The following is a 17,797-nucleotide window of genomic DNA, read 5'->3' as shown; positions in this document are numbered from 1 at the left end:
GGAAAGCCAGCTCCCTGCCCATCCCTGCTGCCAGGGCTGACAACATAAGGACCCGGCAACACCCACGATGGGACAGGACCACGGCCATCCCATGCCACCACACAGGTAAGCCCCAGGCTCCTGGCAAATGCATTTCATCTTTTGCATCACACAAAATAACTCAAGGAGGCCAACGAGGTACATCAAAATGATAGAACAGGTAAAGACAATTTTCATCACCAATGCAAGAAGTTGCTAAGGCTGGGGCCGGTGCTGGGAGCGATTTGCCTGCACACCCAAAAACCCGCATATCATTTCTATCATAGAGATTTGGCTGCTTTGCCACTGAGGGCCATCAGCTCGAGTGTGCTGCCACGAGTGGCTGGCGGCTGCAGCAGCCGGTGAGGATGCTGCCTGACGCTCGGCGGCAGCCCTCGTCCCTGCGCCTTGTCTCCATAGCAATGATGCTGCTGGACGTGGGCAAATGGCAAGGGGCTGCCATCACTCAGCCCCGGCCTGACAGCCTTCAGGATGAGCCTCCCTCATCCCTCCTGAACATGCAAACAAGCCCTCAAAAGGCCCCTGAGTCACAGTAATCTGCCCTGCTGCCATGGCGGCATTTTGCTGCCGGTCGCAGCGCGTGGCCGCTACACCTGGCAGAGAGCTTTTGTTTGGCTCCTGGGTGAGTTCTCACATTTTAGGGAAAAGGAAGAGGAAAGAGAGAAAGGGGAGAGATGGAAAGGAGGCAGCAGTACCCAAAAGTAAAATACCAGAGATAATCAAGGAACACAAAAATGGAAGGAAGAGACATCTATTACATAAATGGCAGTGAAATAGGAGCACTGCGAGTTAATATTTGAAAGGCACACACCAACGCTTCCCCTGCAAGGACTCCAACAAGGCATAGGGATGTAATTGCCGAAGTCTAAAGCTGCCTTAAACATTAAACATAGCAGCTGTATCTAACACAGGAGCGAGCGCCCAGGGTGACGTCAGGATGGCAGTGAGGTGCGGTGGCCAACGCTGCCAACCTGCTGCTCTGCCTGGCGCCCACCTTGCCATGGGGGGGACTGATGTGTTTGCCCCGTACTCCTTCTGCAGGTGGCACAGACATTGTTACCTCGGTCTGCCACCCCGCCACCGCAGTGGGAGGATGGCAAGACACGACAAAAAGTTGTGGATGGTGAATACCAGCTCATCTGGAGCTAGTCTGCCGAGTTGGATTAATCACCATGCCGCTATCTGGGGAGGATTTCTGCACGGGGCCAATTTTTACTCATCCCACCTCTGCAAACTTGCCCCGTTGCAACCGCAGCGTTTGCAGGAAACGGTGAGAAAGGTCTGACGTGGTGGCTTCCTCGACCACGTGCCTTGTGCTTCACTTTGAGTTTAGCCCCCCCAGAACAACCCGTCTGAACAGCGACACTCTGCATTGCACAAGCCCTCTCAGCGTTTGGAAAGCCATCTTCTAATAATCTTTAATTTAGACTCACTTATATGCTACATTTGCTAGCGATCACATTCACTCCCTGGCCATAGCCCCGTAGCGTGCAACACACTTGCGATCCTTGGCAGCCCTGGAAAAAGAGAATTCAGTGCTCGATCGTGTTAACAACTGATTGACCGTTCCAGAGACACAAGTACGCAACTCATCTTCCAGGGCCAACGTAACGCACAGGAACAACTAAACTGAAACATATAAATTCCATATATGCTTAAAAATATTATTGTCTGTAATTTAATCTAACAATATTTCTAGGCCTATAACCTCGCACGCAGAGGCAATTTCCCAAGCATTAATACTTAAATGGGTCATATGCACCACATCTGTCATTCTGTCCTGAAGTCTATGAGGCACAACCAAGACTCTGCAAGCCTATTGATTTTTCTAGCATTTGCTTTAATTTACTTAACCATTGAGAAATCCATCAGTACATAAAGGGCAACTGTCCATTACTGCCTCATTTGCAGACGTTCTTTCCCCTGGTTTTTTTGGTAAATATTTCCCCTTAAATCGCTGTGTGTTTACAGAGTAAAAATGAATCCGGAAAGTGCTCACACCTGTTTCTGTTCAGTAACTGCTGCGCCGAGGTATATGTAATGTGCTTAAAGATAGAATAAATATCTCGACATTATTACATCTGTGTGCAAAGGGTGGTAAATTAGATCCTAATTACATTAACAGGGATTCTGCCTCCCAGCTTAAATTTTACATGAGCACTCTGTAAAAATCCAAAAGCTCTGCTGTGGTTTCTTTACGAGCTGGTGATTACAGCTACTTCCTATGCGGTCACTAAATATTCTGTTTACAAATAAATGAAGAAGCTTTGAGCCAACTTGCCAGGGTAATAATCCGTTTTTTCCCCCAGCAAACCTTTACCACATAAGCATGGCAACAATCAGAAGCCCTGGCTTCATCTAATTACTCTATCACATAATTTCACAAATTGCCTTTTCACTGGGGAGCCAAGTGCAAAACACGCTCACAGTGGGATTTCAGGCAGCAGCTTTCATTTACTACTCATTTCTTGTTAAATTAAACACAAAAACACCAGTTGTGTGAAAGAAGTCAAAAAGAATGCTTGCAAATGAGCCAGACAAGTGTATCTTATATTTATACCATTCGCACAAAATAGCTCATTGGCAAGCTGTATTTTTAATGGCACCATTAGAGCCTTTAACCCTTTTTGAGCCCTCGCGCATTTTTGGGAGCAATCTGCCCTTTTGGTATCGGGCGCGTGGTGGAAAAAAAAGGCTGGCAGTGCCTGCGAGCACGGCATCCCGCCCCACAGCTAGGCACTGAAATGGCATCGGGCAGCACGGCTGCCTTACTGGTCAACATCACACCCTTGATGGTTAACAGCTAGGGCCACCAGCCACCTACGAGTCCCCTCTCCGCAGCTCCGTGCTGCAATTAGAGTTCCAGCATCGTCACATGCAGCAGATGACCGGCTGCTACCAACCTCGCCTCCGTGCCAACCCTTCAGCTTCAGGGCTGTTAATGGGGAATGACCCAGGAGAGAATTTGTCCCACAGATTCCTAGCACTGGTGCGTTACACCCATCCTACACAAGGGAGGGGCAACCCTACAAACAAATCGAGTGCGATTTCTAAGTGCACACGGACACGATTCCTATTCCAGCCTGGTGTGTCCCTTGGGGTGCTGGGGAACCAGTGGGACCGGAGGGCAGAGGGACCCAGAGGGCCAGACCCCTGCTAATTATCTGCAAGCTAACGAGGCAGGATTTTAGCTTGCCACTGAGGAGCACAAATTATTTTGAAAATAATTGCGGCGAGTGTAACGCTGCCAGTGGAAGTGAACCAGAGGTTACGCTGCTCTAAGATGACATTTTTACATCAACAAGTACAAAACTAAAACACGGCCATTAGTAATTAAAGCTGGTCCTTTTGTAGCACCAGAGCCAGCAGGTCAGGTAGCATTTTACATCACAAACCAGGCCTTTATGGCTGTAGATTTGCCAGCATTATCTGCACAGGGAGAAGAAAACATTAGCAGCAGCTGTCTGTGTGCCTCTACACTGAAAATCCTATTCATCCAGACAGGTGGAGTAATTTAAAAGCCAATGTGGTGCAATTTTGATGCAACTAATGCCACTGTTTACTAAAATGCCACCATTACTACTGTTTATGAAAACATTACTAAAATTGCATTTTATTCAGAAGAATCCGAAGATTCTGGTTATTACCAAACGAATCTGCCCCCGGTGCCGCTGGCGGCCCTGCGGGGCTCCCAACCTGCTTCACCCACGGACCTGCGCGCGGACCACAGCTCGGGGGGCGCTGAGACCATGCAGTAAGCTTTCTGCCTTTCCGTGAGACAAACATTGCATTCACCTTCCCAAAAATATCACCTAGGGACCTTGAAAGCTCCGGTTGATTTGAATAAAGGTGGGTCTACAAAGAGGAGCTTCACTTCCAAGTTACCTTTAGAGAACGGAGTTTGCAAGGCACCTAAGGCAGAGTGCCCCCATCTCCCCTCTGAGTTAAAAGAAATTCCTTGATGAAGACCATCACAGTGGGTTTTTTTATTATTATTATTTTGATTTTTTTTTACCTAATTCTGTAATGTCTTGTGCTGTACAGGATGGATTAGAAAGGCTCAAGTAGTCAGGAAAGGAATATTCCTGCTATACCTAGCATCTGAGAAGCACTTTCTGGGCAGAAGTTTCTGGTTCATAAAACAGAAGACCCGTTGGTAAGTCTCCTAGACCTTGCCTTATTAAAATGATGGCCCACCACTGAAGTGAAACGAGCACTCTGCAAAGTGTTATGGGTCTAAATCAGGAAATGATGCAAAAGACGAGGTAAATTAGATAACTACATATTAACTTAAACTCTTTTCTGCCTACTTACCTTCTCTCTACACATATATTTAGCATCGCTGTAGGTTACAGGGTGAGGAGCTAGAAGTGCAAATGTGAGTCTGATCAACACATTTGTTCATATATTGAATAATGGAATTTCAGCTGAGCATTTTGGGGGAAAGGAAAGCACTGTTCATGGAAAAATTTAGCATGCCATCACAAAAAAAATCCTTCCACAAAAAAAGTTTTCTGCAGGAGATTTTGATGGGCATACAGTAACCATAACTGGTTAATATTGGGAATTAGGGCTTCTAGGATGTATGCAATGAGAAAAACATGTAAGCTGTAACAGTACAGATTCTGTGTAGCTGGAGGTAAATGCAGGAAAGAAGAAGCAAGTTTTTTAAAACGGGTAGAAAACAACTCACTTCTCATGACTGTCCCGAGAACAACAGGCAAACAATTTCCCCACTACCCTATTCCCTGCAATATCAGCACTGTGGTTCATTCAGACGTGGGTTAAGTTCACGCAAACAGACGTAGGATATTCTATGCCAGAGCAAGGGAATGCATCTTACACAACGTTATGTACCCCTTCCAAACCTGACCCCATCTGAAAGGCAGCTTATCTTACACTGCAGATTAACACATCCCATCAGATATGTGCCCAACTGGTTCGGTGCCTCATATTTTGGCACTTCACCTGATCTGATTAAGTCACTCACTAGCTTACGCTGCTGCTCTGTGAAACTCCTTAAAGAGTTAGGAGATTGCCAATAAAAAATTAACACTGGCACTTATATACATAAGCATATCTGATAATCAACATCGACTCTTTTGTAGCAACTGTGTTAGAGAACAAGCTAAACAAACAGCTAATAATGAACAACCGAGCCCATGAATTTATCCTCATTTCCTGCTCACAAACTGCCTGCCAAGATACTGTTGTTTCCTTTGGTGTACTTAGTACTGCAAATTATTTGCCAAAATATTTCCGTGGATACTTCCAGATTTACAAATTGGTGGTCAGATTCCACCCCCCACCCCCTCGCCTTCAAAATGCGATACATGAATTTTATACAGCCGCTCTGACTGCAGAAAGACAGTAAGTCACATAACACGTTTCTGTTCACTGACTGGAAGAGGCTCGTTTCAAAAATGAAGTAACACATGCAAAATATCACAGCTGCAAATTTGAAAAGAGAAGAGAAGATGGAGAAGAAAGCAAAGCATCTAGTGTTGACTTAAAAATCCTTATTACTGCAAACATTCTTGCTGGTAAACTCATTTATGAGAGCATTTATGCAAACAAAAGGAGTTCTAGTACAACCAGAGCAAGTGTAATTTGACATCTGAATTAATGTTTATCATGTTTCAACTTTTCAGTATTCCCTTGCTTCTAGTCGGATGTGAAATTCTTCTGGTGTGTAAATACTAATGTGTTTCAGCAGTTTCCGAATAATTCAAATTCTTTAATGTGCTAGTGGCTTCCACATCAGTACAACAGTGCCTCCAAGGTAGAGACTGGGAAAAAGATAAGACAGCCCTTTGGGAACACTCTCTCTCTCTCTAAAATCTAGCCCAGGCTGCTGGCTACTTCTGATTTCAACCAAAACACTTCCCTGGATCACTGCTCTTCCTGAGATCGGCGAGAAGCTCAGGATGAGATGCTTCCTACCCTGCAGTTTGAAACCACACGGTGACTGTCTTCATCAGAAATGAGACTGAATTAGATCTGAGAAAGCAGATGTTATGACCACATCAAACTTCTGTACATGAGAACAGCCTAAGCGAGGAATCCTGTTTCCTTGAACAAACTGACTAAAGGACCCTGTGTTTTTCTTTTCTGGTCTAAAACCAAAGGTTTGTAGCACAGCTCCGAGCTGACTATTTAATACTCTAGAAATTCACACAAGTGGAGCAACAGAAGCATTGCCACGGGTAGCCACCATCACCTTTTTTCCCCCTCCTGCCAAAGAAAACAACAGTTTTCTTTAAAAACAGCAAAAGTCACCCACATTAGAAAATGGGACAGTCCATGGGGGCTGGACAGCAGGTCAAAGCAACAAATTCAGCGAAGATTAAAAAAAATGCTTAAGGTTTTGACAGTACATGAGCTCCATCAAACCCAAGGGTTAAGAAGTTAATTCAAACCGAGTTACCTAAATCCTGTTTGTCCTCCTTTCTGGAGCTCTCAATTCAATTGTGACTGAGCCTTGGAATAATTATCTTCTCCCGTAATAAAATTTCCTCTTTTCTCCCGTTAAAGACGACTGCCACCGCACCTCTGCCACCAGAAGGGACTGTCTGAACACCCCTTCACCATGACTTCTGCACCAACCTGCATGTTGTTTTTATTCACTGCTCCTGGGGACAGAGGTGCACGGATGACCAGAGCAAAACTGCCTGGCTTTCCCAGGAATTCGGGACAGCTGGCACTAAGAAGTCTTGCAGATGTGGAAGAAAGATTTTTACAGCTTTGCCCACAATAAAATCAAGTGAAAGAGGAGACTTGTGTATTTGGGATAAAGGGGGAAATAAAAAAAAAAAACCCAACCCGTTCGGAGTCCAATATATTGGAATATGATCCCTGTTACAGAGATGAAGGGTCCTTGTAAGTAGTACGATGGGGAAAGCTTTTGGGGGGCTTCGTTTGTTTTAACATTTCCAAACCTTCCAGTGAGGAGAACAAAGAAAACCCTTTCTGGTTTTGGCCAATCATTTCCTCTTTTTATGTTTCCAGCAGCCTAGTTTTGTACCCCTTTGCCCTCTCGCTATTCTCCTTTCCAAACACGGAGAGGGGATGGGAGCCAAATTAAGCCCCTGCTCCTCCCAAGGCAGGACCTCATAACCCTGGAGGGATATTAAGAGACAACTTGCAATCCACCGTATCTTAAAAAGTTGTTAGCCTGTAAAATAATCATATATAAATGAAAAATGTTGAAATAAGCAGTGTGGCAGTATTCTTCTACCAGAACAGCATCTTGTGAAGAGATGCAGCCTCTTATAAGAGAATCTAGATAAGTAAAAAGCGTCTCCTTCAAATACCTGTCTCCAATAAATTCTTTTACACAAATAACAGCTTTGCTAGATAGATTGCATATTGTCTATTAAAAGTTATCTTGCTTATTAAAATGGTATCAGGCAATCAATAAAGGTTCAAAATCCAGATACATAACCGTTAAAAAGAAAAAAAAAAAAAAACCAACACTCATTTTTACTGTAAAGTCAACGTATTTCAGCAATGTCTTTTAGTTTCTCCTTGGTCTCCCATTTCAGTAAGGTTTAACCTCTTAAGGAAATGGGTTTAAAAGCAGTTAAAAATAATGATTAAATTATGGGATTTACATGAAAGAAATCCTAGGCCCATTCATTTTTTAAATCATGGTAATTTGTTTTTTAAAAGGTGTTTGAAGTCCTTGAATCTACCTCTTGGCACCATTAAAAAAAAGTAGCTTATAATCCCCTAATGTACTTAAATAAAGCCTTCAATAGTTTAAATTGTTATTAAACATCTTTTGGGATTATAATTTTCTGTTGCCTTTTTTTTTTGCCTGATTAGATGATGAACGTGAAGATCATCAAACACTCATCATGTAACAAACTAATTACATTGCATAATCCCCAAAATGAGGTTTGAATCCCAACATTTTAAATTAACCTGGATTTAAAGTGTGCACAGAATTCACAATGAGTGGACAAAATACTTCAAAACACACCCCCCTAAACTCCCTGCTCCTAAACAGTTTTAAACAGAAAGGTACAATTGCTGGGACAAAATCATACTATGGGTTGAAGCAGAAACTAATCCTGTTGCTACAAGTAAATTTACACAGATCTCTTTGTATGCAATATTTTTTTTCCTTCCCTTCCTCCAAGCTTTTCCCTTATTTTGCAACCCCTGCTGAGGGCTATACATTACAGCGAGGAGATCTGCTTGAAAAATGGTGGTGAGATGTGATCCCTGAATGTAAAGTGATCCAAGAAATAATAAAAAAAAAAAAAAAAAGAGTGCCTGCAAAATTTTGCCATGCTGCAGCACGCCCTGGAATTACCCTCAGGGCAACCTTGTGGAGCCCAGCTCCAGCACAGGAACGCTTTGCCCCAGACCCTCTGATGGCATTCAATGTTCACCTGATGCGTCCCCAAAAATCCCACCTAATTTTGAGCTCAGCTTCCACAGATTGTGGACATCCTCACCTCTTCAACAAACTATTAGTAGCCTTTTTTTTTTTTTTTAATAGTAAAACACTGTGCCTCTCACTTCAAATTTACGGCATTTCCCTAAAAACAAATTTCACAAACATCAAAATTTACAGGCTGGTGTAATAATCTACCACCATAAATTTCAACAACAGCTATGTTTTGCCTAACTAATGGCCAACCGAGGCAGCTATTCTGACGTGGATATGAATAAAACTTCAGTCAGAATAGCAATGGTTAAAAAATAAAAACTGCAAAGTCTTAAGTGTAAGTCTGGCTACCACTTCTCGTATTGTTTTAGCTTATTTTTGTTGTTGCTATTCTCAGGGGGAAGAAAAGGAAGGCAATTTGGATGAATTTATCCCCTGAAGTGTTTCAGAGCATACTGCCTGCGTCCACAGAGGACAGCGCTTGCCTACCCTTTGGGCATACGTCAACTCAGCTCTGCACATCAGTCAAAATAATGGGGGGCTGCAGCATGACACTGAGCCGGAGCTATTGCCCAAACAGTTCAACAACCGGAGAGGCTACGGCCTTGCATTTGATTTTTTCTTCAATAAAGAAAAAAGAATTTCCTCCTAAGTGGAAAATGAGAACTAAGTGACAAACCTTAGGAAATGAAGTCAGTACACAGAGGAAGGCTTAATAGTCTTTGGGATGAAATAACTGCATAGGAGGAATTAAACCAGCCTATACACTTTTAAAAGATTGTATTAGACCTACATTTATTTTAAATCTTTCCAACCTTTAATCATTAATATGACAGACACAGCAATTACTGTCTATTTTGTTTAATTCCATGCCACTGATGTGTATTAATATTATAATTGTGAGAAAAATCTTTTGCCTCTGAAAAGGGGGGCTCCCAAATAACAGCATGATTAGGAATTACCAGTGGTCAAGGGGATGCCACATTTTGCCTTTAACCACTGCTTGTTGCTTCCCTGCCATTTCACAGATGGGAAAGTGAAGGCAGGTTAAGCACTGGGGGTAAACGGGGGAGATCACCTGCCATGGCACATCCCTCGCCTGTACAGAACCACCTCCCATCTCTCCTCCCCTCCCACTTCAGGGGGACCTTGTGTCCAACCTAGGGAAGACTAACAATCGATCTCACTAATTATCAATCAATAAATAAGTGACGGGGGATCTCCGGTTTCCTCAGCTGCCCATTCCTCGGGATGACCTCCCTCCTGCAGTGAAGCCCAGCTGGGGACACCATCACCCCAGTTTTCAGGGATGTAAGAGCAGTCACAAGGACCAAAACCAAAAATGAACTGCAGTCTTAATTTCCTCAGCCTCTCAGCCCCTGCTCCTCTGACCTTACTGCAGCCATAACTTGGGCCTGGGTGTGCAGCAGTCATCGGGTTTCTTTCTACGTACCCAAGCAGCAATTCCTGCACCTTTTAAAGCCACTGACAGCAACATCCTGGGGCAGTGGTTGCCAACACATCTGTCCCAGGCTGCCAGCAGAGACATTTACAGCCAGGTGAGTACCGAAGATCAGCCTGCCTCCATCCCAGGAAGCCCTCATGCTGCTGCTGCAGAGTTTGGGCCCTCGTGTGGGCCTGTGGGAGCACCCCCACTACCCGCTAGACCTTCGCACGCTGGGTTTTTGGTTGCAGAAAGGACAGCACCCCAAGCAGCTCACTTGTTCAACACTCTACGTTGCTCTAGCGCTGACTATGGTGCTGGCTCTTCCCATGTTATCAACATGCCTGCTGGAGGACACCTTCCTCCACGCACAAGCCTCACTGCTCTTCTGCGGGCACAAGTTCTCTGGTGGCTTCGCAGCCTACAAGGTTGTCCAGCCCTGCTTCCATTTTAACTGTCCCTGGCCCCACCAAGAGTCATTTTGAAAGGCTTGCCCCAGGGTCCTAGCAGAAGGTTGGGCTTGGGGGGTGGGAACCAATTCTGCTTTACTGGATGGATGGGACAAGCCTGGAGTGACCCTGTTGCTGCCACAAGAAGCTGCCCTGCAGTAAAGCTGTGTGCTTCACCTGGCTGCACTTAGTCTGCACAGGGGATGGCGGATTTCGAAAAGCAAGCTTTAGCTCAGGGCTGTAAGGTAGAAAATGCAATGCCTTCACTGCACAGGTCCTGGGGGTTCTGTGCTTGAGCTTTCCAGGAGAAGGGACCACCTTACAAGCAGAAGGTGGTCCCAAATCATGACTCCAAGGGACACCTACCACCACCGCAGCGAGCTCCGCTGGCACTCTCATTTCTCTTTTGCATACCATTACTGCACAGCAAAAGAGGGAAGAGCCATTTGCATCCTACACTTAATCCGGATGAAACAAGGTCTGTTCTCTGGTCCTCACACTGTTCAGGAAGCCAGCCGCAGGGTCAGGTGAAGGCTGGGCTCCTTCCTCATGGGCTTTCAGGAATCACACCTGCTACCTTCTGCCCTGCTCCCAGGAGTAGGTTTTGAGGGTGGTAGCTGGCCCAGGCTAAGAGCATGCCAGAGACTGCTTAAGCAGTTTAGTGTTACAGACAGTAACATTCCTGGCCTGGGTGATGTTTAATTTACTAGCAGAAACACAGCAACAGGCCGCTTCCAGGAAAAATTACTATGAGTATTAACTATAGTAACATATCCTACTTAATTCACCTTTCCTCAGTTGGGCAATGCAGGGACTGATGTGCTGTTGCTCAGTGTCCCCTGGCATGCCTTGTCATCACTGTCCTGACTGCAGAGCTTGCAGGGCACCTCCTCACACCAGAACCTGAACTAGCTGCATCACGCTGGCGTGAGCATCGCTGCTGGCGTGGCATCTCTTTTGGGATGGAATGTTTTGGAGGGAGACGCCCCTAACCTCACATCTACCTGCAGAGAGACACCGGGCTGTCCGCCCAAACTGGGAGAAGACCTAGGACTGAGGAGCCACCATGTCTGCGCCAAACCACAGGGGACCTGGGCCTCTGGGAGCCTTACACTGAACGCAGCAGGGACAGGGCTAAGGAGCTGGCAAAGTTGAGGCACAGCTAATGTAGAGCCTGAGATTAACCTGGAGACATCCAAGGCCCTCTCCAGCCCCAGAGGAGGAGTGCTCAGGCACGAAGGTTCATTCATAGCAAACCGGGCCCGCGCGGGGCAGGATTTCCTTGCCTGATCCCCGTGCTGACAAGAGTCACGGCAGATATCTGGTTTCTTGGCACAGGGTGGGGACAGAGGGGTGAGCTGCGTGAGCGCTTCCTCCGCGTTAGGAGCGTGCCCTTGGCTGGGCTCCACCGGGGCTGGGCAAGTTGGCCGGCTGCTGGCTTCACCCTGACCCTACCTACGGGCTGGGGGGAGAGTCAAACTGCTGAGATTAGAGGCCAGAGCTGTTCTTCGCTGCTGCCTGCAGACTGCAGGCACCCCTTGCCTGGGCCTTATCCTGCTGGCACAGATAGGCAGACAGAAAATCTCCAGCCAAAGGCTTAAATCCCCATAGTGGATGAAAACACAGTGTCAGATCCCCATAATTTGATGAAAAAGAAGAATGGCATTAGAAACACTTTTCTAAATGCTAACATTAGTAGGTGTGGTACACAATATAAACTCTTCAAAGAAGCTCCAGCACTCAGCTTAACCCTGCGCACCTGTCCAGAGCTTTTTATTTCTAATCCCAGAAATAAATACAGGTAGCTGTGGCAACAGAAATAGCTGCTCATCCCCCCACCCCTTTATGATGTTAAATACAGTGGTAACTTACACTCTGGGAATGAGAACGTCTCACAAAAAAAAAATTATACTTTTCTGTTAAACCAGATACATTCAGACCTTTCATCATGAAGCTTCTGACTATCTCTGACAAACATCTGAATAAGGTCTTTGTTTTCTCGTGCTTTGTTTTTAAAGCTCCCCAATTATTTGCTGTGGCTCTCTGGAGCACAGAACCAGGGCCCAAAGGCTGCTCTCTTCTCCGAAGCAGCGATTCCCACGTCAGCGAGTGGGAGCTGCAGCTGTGCGAGCAGCGGGGCAGGACAGGTCTCCAAGGTTATTAGTATAAGCTCAGTCACACTTTGTGGTGACGTCCTGCTAACAACTGCGACTCAAACCAAAAATCTAAAAGCAACACACACAAAAAACCACCCCAAAACCATAACATCATACGCTCCATGCTCTTCCCCTGGCATCTAGCAAAGAGGCAACAACTCTGCTCGGAAAAGTTCCCTGAGCTGCCTGTCAGTAACATAATATGTATTTTTGCTTTCTACGACTACTACAACTATGACATTTTCCATGTTTTATTTTGCATATGTGATCTAGAGTTCACTTACTGTTAGATGCTGGAACAGCCATGCCCTCATGATATTTGTGGCTACTTTGGGAAAGATGCCACGCTTTTTATGTCGCTTTTTGTCCTTATCTGGATCATCATCATCACCTGTGCTGGGGGAAGCTACACTGTTGTCCAAGCCGTCACCTGTAAATATAGTGAATCAAATTTTGACTTATGCTACCTTTATATACTTCAGCCGAAGCCTGGCTTTGGGTATAAACTGCATGAATATTTAAATGAGGTATAAATTCTTTAACACCGTAATTCACCAGGGGTTTGGGGATGGGGGGGAAGAGACATGGGGAGAGGGAGGGTCTCAGGACTGTGTCCGCCCAGTTCTGGATTACCCTGAAAGACAGTGCAGCCATTCCTGCCACTGGATTCAGCACTGTAACCCAAAACCAAAAAATGCTAAAAAAAAATATATATTTTTTTTGTGCAAAGCATCCTGCTTGCAAAGATGGAAAAAATGGCTTTTCTTCACACTGGGTCACTTCCCCAAAATTAATCCCCATCAGCTATTTTGGCTGAGGTGGCAATTAGAAAAGCATCAATGGTGTCCCATACCCATGACATGTGCGAAGCTGGGTGCCGTGTCCCCCTCTGGGATGTGAAAAAGGGTGTGAACGCAGCTCTCTTGCAACATCATATTCTCTTCCCAAATTCAGTAACAACCACGGGATTGGTCCACCAGTTAAGTCTTTTCTAGACGTTCAACGTACCCTGGCTTTTTGACGGGACGTGGTTAGCTAACTGGCCTCCCCTCCACCCAGCCCCAGCCTAAAGCAGTTCATACTGGGATAAGTAGGTACAATTTGACACACATTGTAGGAATTATCACCCGGCTTTGTGCTGACGGGCCACATCCATGCAAGGTGTCTGATCCCGTTAAACAACTGATCCAAAATGAATTTCCTTAATGCAGAGAAGGTCTCGGACACTTCTCATCACATTAGCAGCATGTCTACAGGAGCATGTAACTGCATAGCAGCCAACTTTGGTCTGGGCTGATGGGCTAGCAGTGTAAGGCGAAAAAAGTTGCGGTGCCCAGCCAGTTTGCATGCAGTTTTTGTTTCAAACCCTGAAAGCAGTTTATAAACAAGTCCACATAGAAATTCAGTCTTTTCATTCCCTGCATGTGGTTTGAACCATATAGCTTGGCTTCTAAAGACACTGCATTTGTAGCAGCATGGAGTTGTGATGTTATTAGGCAAGTGTTTTTTACACCCCTGGGCAAGGATGATCAAGAAAGTCATCTGAATTAGGCTGAATCAAAACTATCTCTGTTAGCGATCAAAAAAAACCCACCACCACCAAAAATTAAGTACGTAGACTGTTAAAATTATGATTTGTTAAACAGCTTTCAGCACAAAAAAAGTTATTATTAGCATTATATTTTTAGTACAGTACTGACTGTGGCAAATTTATAATTATCCTTATGACTTGGCCTGTGTCTTTAATGATATGGTAACCTTGAGTAGTTATAGAAACAAACAAGATTTTTATGAAGAAATCAGATATCCGATAAATTCTTTGAAAGCCCGGTATGTAAAAAAAAGGGCTTTTATACAGAGAAGCAATTCACCATATAAAATAATAATTCATAAAAGAAACATGAGCAAAGGAAACAACTCAACAGCATTTAAAATTCCACGGGCTAATCCACTTTCTGTCTGAGAGAGGCAAACAAGGAAAAGAAAAGTATTACGCATTCATTGATTAAAAATGAAAAGCTTCTAACCTAATGACACTGCCTTTCACCACCTCCCTACAATTGTCCTCCCCCCTTTTTTTTTTAAATACACTCTCTCCTCATTTCAAACCCCCTTCAGATTAATTTAGCAGGCATTGCCTCGTGCCTGACGGGAGGAGGACTCATTGATAATTTATGGAAATATCTACTATAATCCAAGGGAGATGACTTTTTTCCAGCTTTGTGCATCAATAGATAATCAAGGCCTTAAAGCAGCCTGAGCTTCCCATTACCTCGGGCAAGAGAATTCCTGAAAGCATGCCTCCGGGGCACCTGAATTATATCCTCCATTAGGGGAGGAAAAGCTTTCTGCATTCCACCTATAACACTCCCCAGAACCTTTCCTGTTTATTTCTGCTGTATGAAAGCAGAAGCATTAGGAACAGGATTTTTTAAGTGAAGACTTATGTAGATACAATGGAGAAACCTTTCAAGCGCGAGCCAGATCACCTCCTTCAATCCCTGGCAGTGACCTATCCCAAATAAAAGGTTTCTGTTACATCATTAGCTCAAGCCAAAAACAGCCTTGGCTTAATGCACAGTTTGTTCTTCCTACTGTTTTTAGGCAAATACTGCTACTTTACTCCCATCTGGGAGGGAAATTACACTGCTGGGTTGTAATCTAAGACAAGATTTTCATTGGAAGCAAATGCTTTCAATCCAGTGTAAATACTGGTGCATGTTCAGAAAAGCCTAAAACAATAAACCCTGGCCCCGTCCGACCCAAGTCAGAGAAAGTGAAAGGGAGAGTGGATAATAAAGCGCCCGGCTATCCTAAAAGCAAATTCTTCAGTAGACTTTTATAAATTGTTTAACCTCTTTCACTTTTTTAAATTGAAAATTGATCCTGTAAAGACTAAACCACAGAGAGAAGTCTAAATGGTCAATTGTGGATTTTAGTATTTCCATCTACTTTGCAACTTGATATGCTCACCTCTGTGAGGTCTCCAGAGATCCACCCCCTTCCCCTTTTCTTCCCCCTCTTTTCAAAGATCACTAAACAAACTTGAAGAACCACTGACCAGCCACACGGTAGCAGCTACGAACCGCATTTGTAAAATGTCAGCAGCGACTTTGTTCCTGAAGTTGACTTCTCCCGCCGCCAAATGAAGGCAAACTGAAAAGGTGGAAATAATCATAGAAATGATGCTAGTCCATAAACAAGCTTACAGCCTCATTAGTATAGCGGGAGGCTCCGCTGGGTGATTTATGCTTGTTTTGCTGATGCCATGAGGAAATGCCATAGGGCAGCTTTAGCCAGCTGCTAATGGTTTCTGACAGCTTCTTAGCAACTAGTGCAAGCAACGCCGTGGCGTTTGCTAGTGACAGAAACCGAAAATGTCATATTATCTGCCCATGTGTCACCAAGTCCGTGTGGCAATTAACTAGTAGGCCAGTGACTGAGGGGCCAGAGGCTCTTAAAAATGGCCCGTGGCTATTCGGGGGCAGAGCAGGCGTGCTGCTTGCATTTGCGCTGCACATATGCACGGCCCTAACGCGGCAATCTGGTCCTCGCTGCCTTGGCCTAGGCCACTGATGAGTTTGGTCCGCTCGGGTCCTTTGTCTGTGGAGGAGCTCCCAGTTGCCTTCTCTTTAGGCACCGCCTGACATTATCAGAGGAACTGCAAGTAATCTGTCCTGATATGATCGCTGGAAATGGCGCTTTAATTGGCAATACCTGATTCTCCGGTTCCGAGCGCTGAATCCAAAGGTGCTAGCTGTTTTTCTGCTCTCTCACAAATTAGTCTGAAAGGATTTAAGATCACTGAAGCAGACTCATTGCCTGTCAGGCTGCTGGGAGCGCAGCCGCCCTGCACAGCAACTAGACAATATTTAAAAACCACCGAGGCTGTAACAAGCAGGAGGAGAGACTCGGCTCCACGCTCTGCCTTCCGAGCTATCAAAACCATGCGCTATATGTCAAACTGTCAAACCTTTCAGCGTGGCCATTCGCCCTTTCAAATAATATTTAAGAATTGTTTTTACTAAATTTTATAGGCCATGGTCTAGTGAAAGAGGCCAACCGACAAAGAAAGGAATTTGTACTACAATTCGTCCATGGACGATTTCTTGCGGGACCTGGGCCCGTCCCCATGGAGCGAGGCAGGTGACCTGTGGCAGCTCCCGGGCTGCCAGGCAGCTCGGATTTCAAACACGCTCCACTCAAACGTCCCACAGTTGCCTATTTAAGCACACCCAGGCATTTAGGCCGCGCTATCTTGTTCCTTTCAAGACGGGATAAAGCAGCATTTATCGTATTCAGGCCACTGAATGGGTCAGGCAGGCCATGCCAGCAGGGGCTCCTCTCACTCGCGTCCCCCTCCTCTCCGCGGTTGCCTCCTACAACTTCCCTTCCCCTCCCGCTCCCCAAAACTGGAGGCAGAAGCAGCAAAGGGCAACGGAGTTTATAGCGGCTCCTCGAGCCGTTAATGCTCTCTTTGTCACGGGTGATCTGCCATAAACCTTTGTTGGCAAAATAGGTACTTCTGGAAAGCAACATTGCGCATGTGCTCACGTCTATTGCTGGTTGCTGCTGCAAAAATTAAGAGGCAACTGGAAAACTTCTCCCTGGGCTTCACACTGAACCAAAGCTAAACCTCAGGCCCTGCAGTGTTGGAAGGGCAGGGAGAATAGCATAGCTTGGTCCCAATTCCAGCTCAGGGAAGGTTGGAAATTCGGATGTCCTCATAACCCCGGCCTTTCAAACGCTTACACGTGATGCGCTAGGGGTGGTCTCTCTGATTTCAAGGAAACTACTCACCTGCATCAAGTTTAAAATGCTCCTGAGGCTTTTTGAGGGCTTGGATCTGTCTGGAGCGGAAACGAATGACCAAACCCACCAGCTGTGTGGCACAGGCGGTATGGTGTGTATGTGTATGCAACACACAGCGTTACCCACAAACTGCTCTACCACGGTCTCTACTCGTGAGCAAAGGCAAGAAGAATTTGGCTCCCTGTCCGTGACACATCCTAGTACACTCCTGACTTGAGAATTAATGTGGCTCTTCAGATCAACAACACCTTTCCTTCAAATCTGAGCAGCAAAGAGACGACTATTGCTGTCCCACAACGAATATCTTCACCAAAGGGATGCAACAAGTTATTTCTCACTACAAGTAGCCCCGTCTCGTGACCAACTCTGTATATGCCCTACAAATACTTTTATATCATAAATGTGCATAAATGTGACTCTTAAAAAGCCTGCTTTTTAAAAGTGAGGAGCTGTTTGGCCCACGGTAGTGGCTCGGTTTGCTGGGACGAGCCAAGAGGAG

At 45.3% G+C, this 17,797-nt stretch overlaps 1 protein-coding gene across 3 annotated transcripts in view; it reads right to left on the bottom strand.

Moving 5' to 3' along the window:
- MEIS1 (Meis homeobox 1) overlaps positions 1–17,797 on the bottom strand; it is a 105,734-nt gene that overhangs the window by 37,493 nt on the left and 50,444 nt on the right. For all 3 annotated transcript variants that reach the window (XM_066995330.1, XM_048060730.2, XM_048060728.2), the window contains exon 8: positions 12,771–12,916. In XM_066995330.1, coding sequence (XP_066851431.1) covers positions 12,771–12,916 — 146 coding nt within the window. The remainder of the gene's footprint in view (positions 1–12,770; positions 12,917–17,797) is intronic.

Source organism: Anser cygnoides, chromosome 3 (genome assembly GCF_040182565.1).
Source record: "Anser cygnoides isolate HZ-2024a breed goose chromosome 3, Taihu_goose_T2T_genome, whole genome shotgun sequence".
Classification (NCBI taxonomy): Eukaryota; Metazoa; Chordata; class Aves; order Anseriformes; family Anatidae; genus Anser; species Anser cygnoides.
Note: the sequence above shows the minus strand (reverse complement) of the source record. Positions and strands in the feature narration are given on the sequence as shown.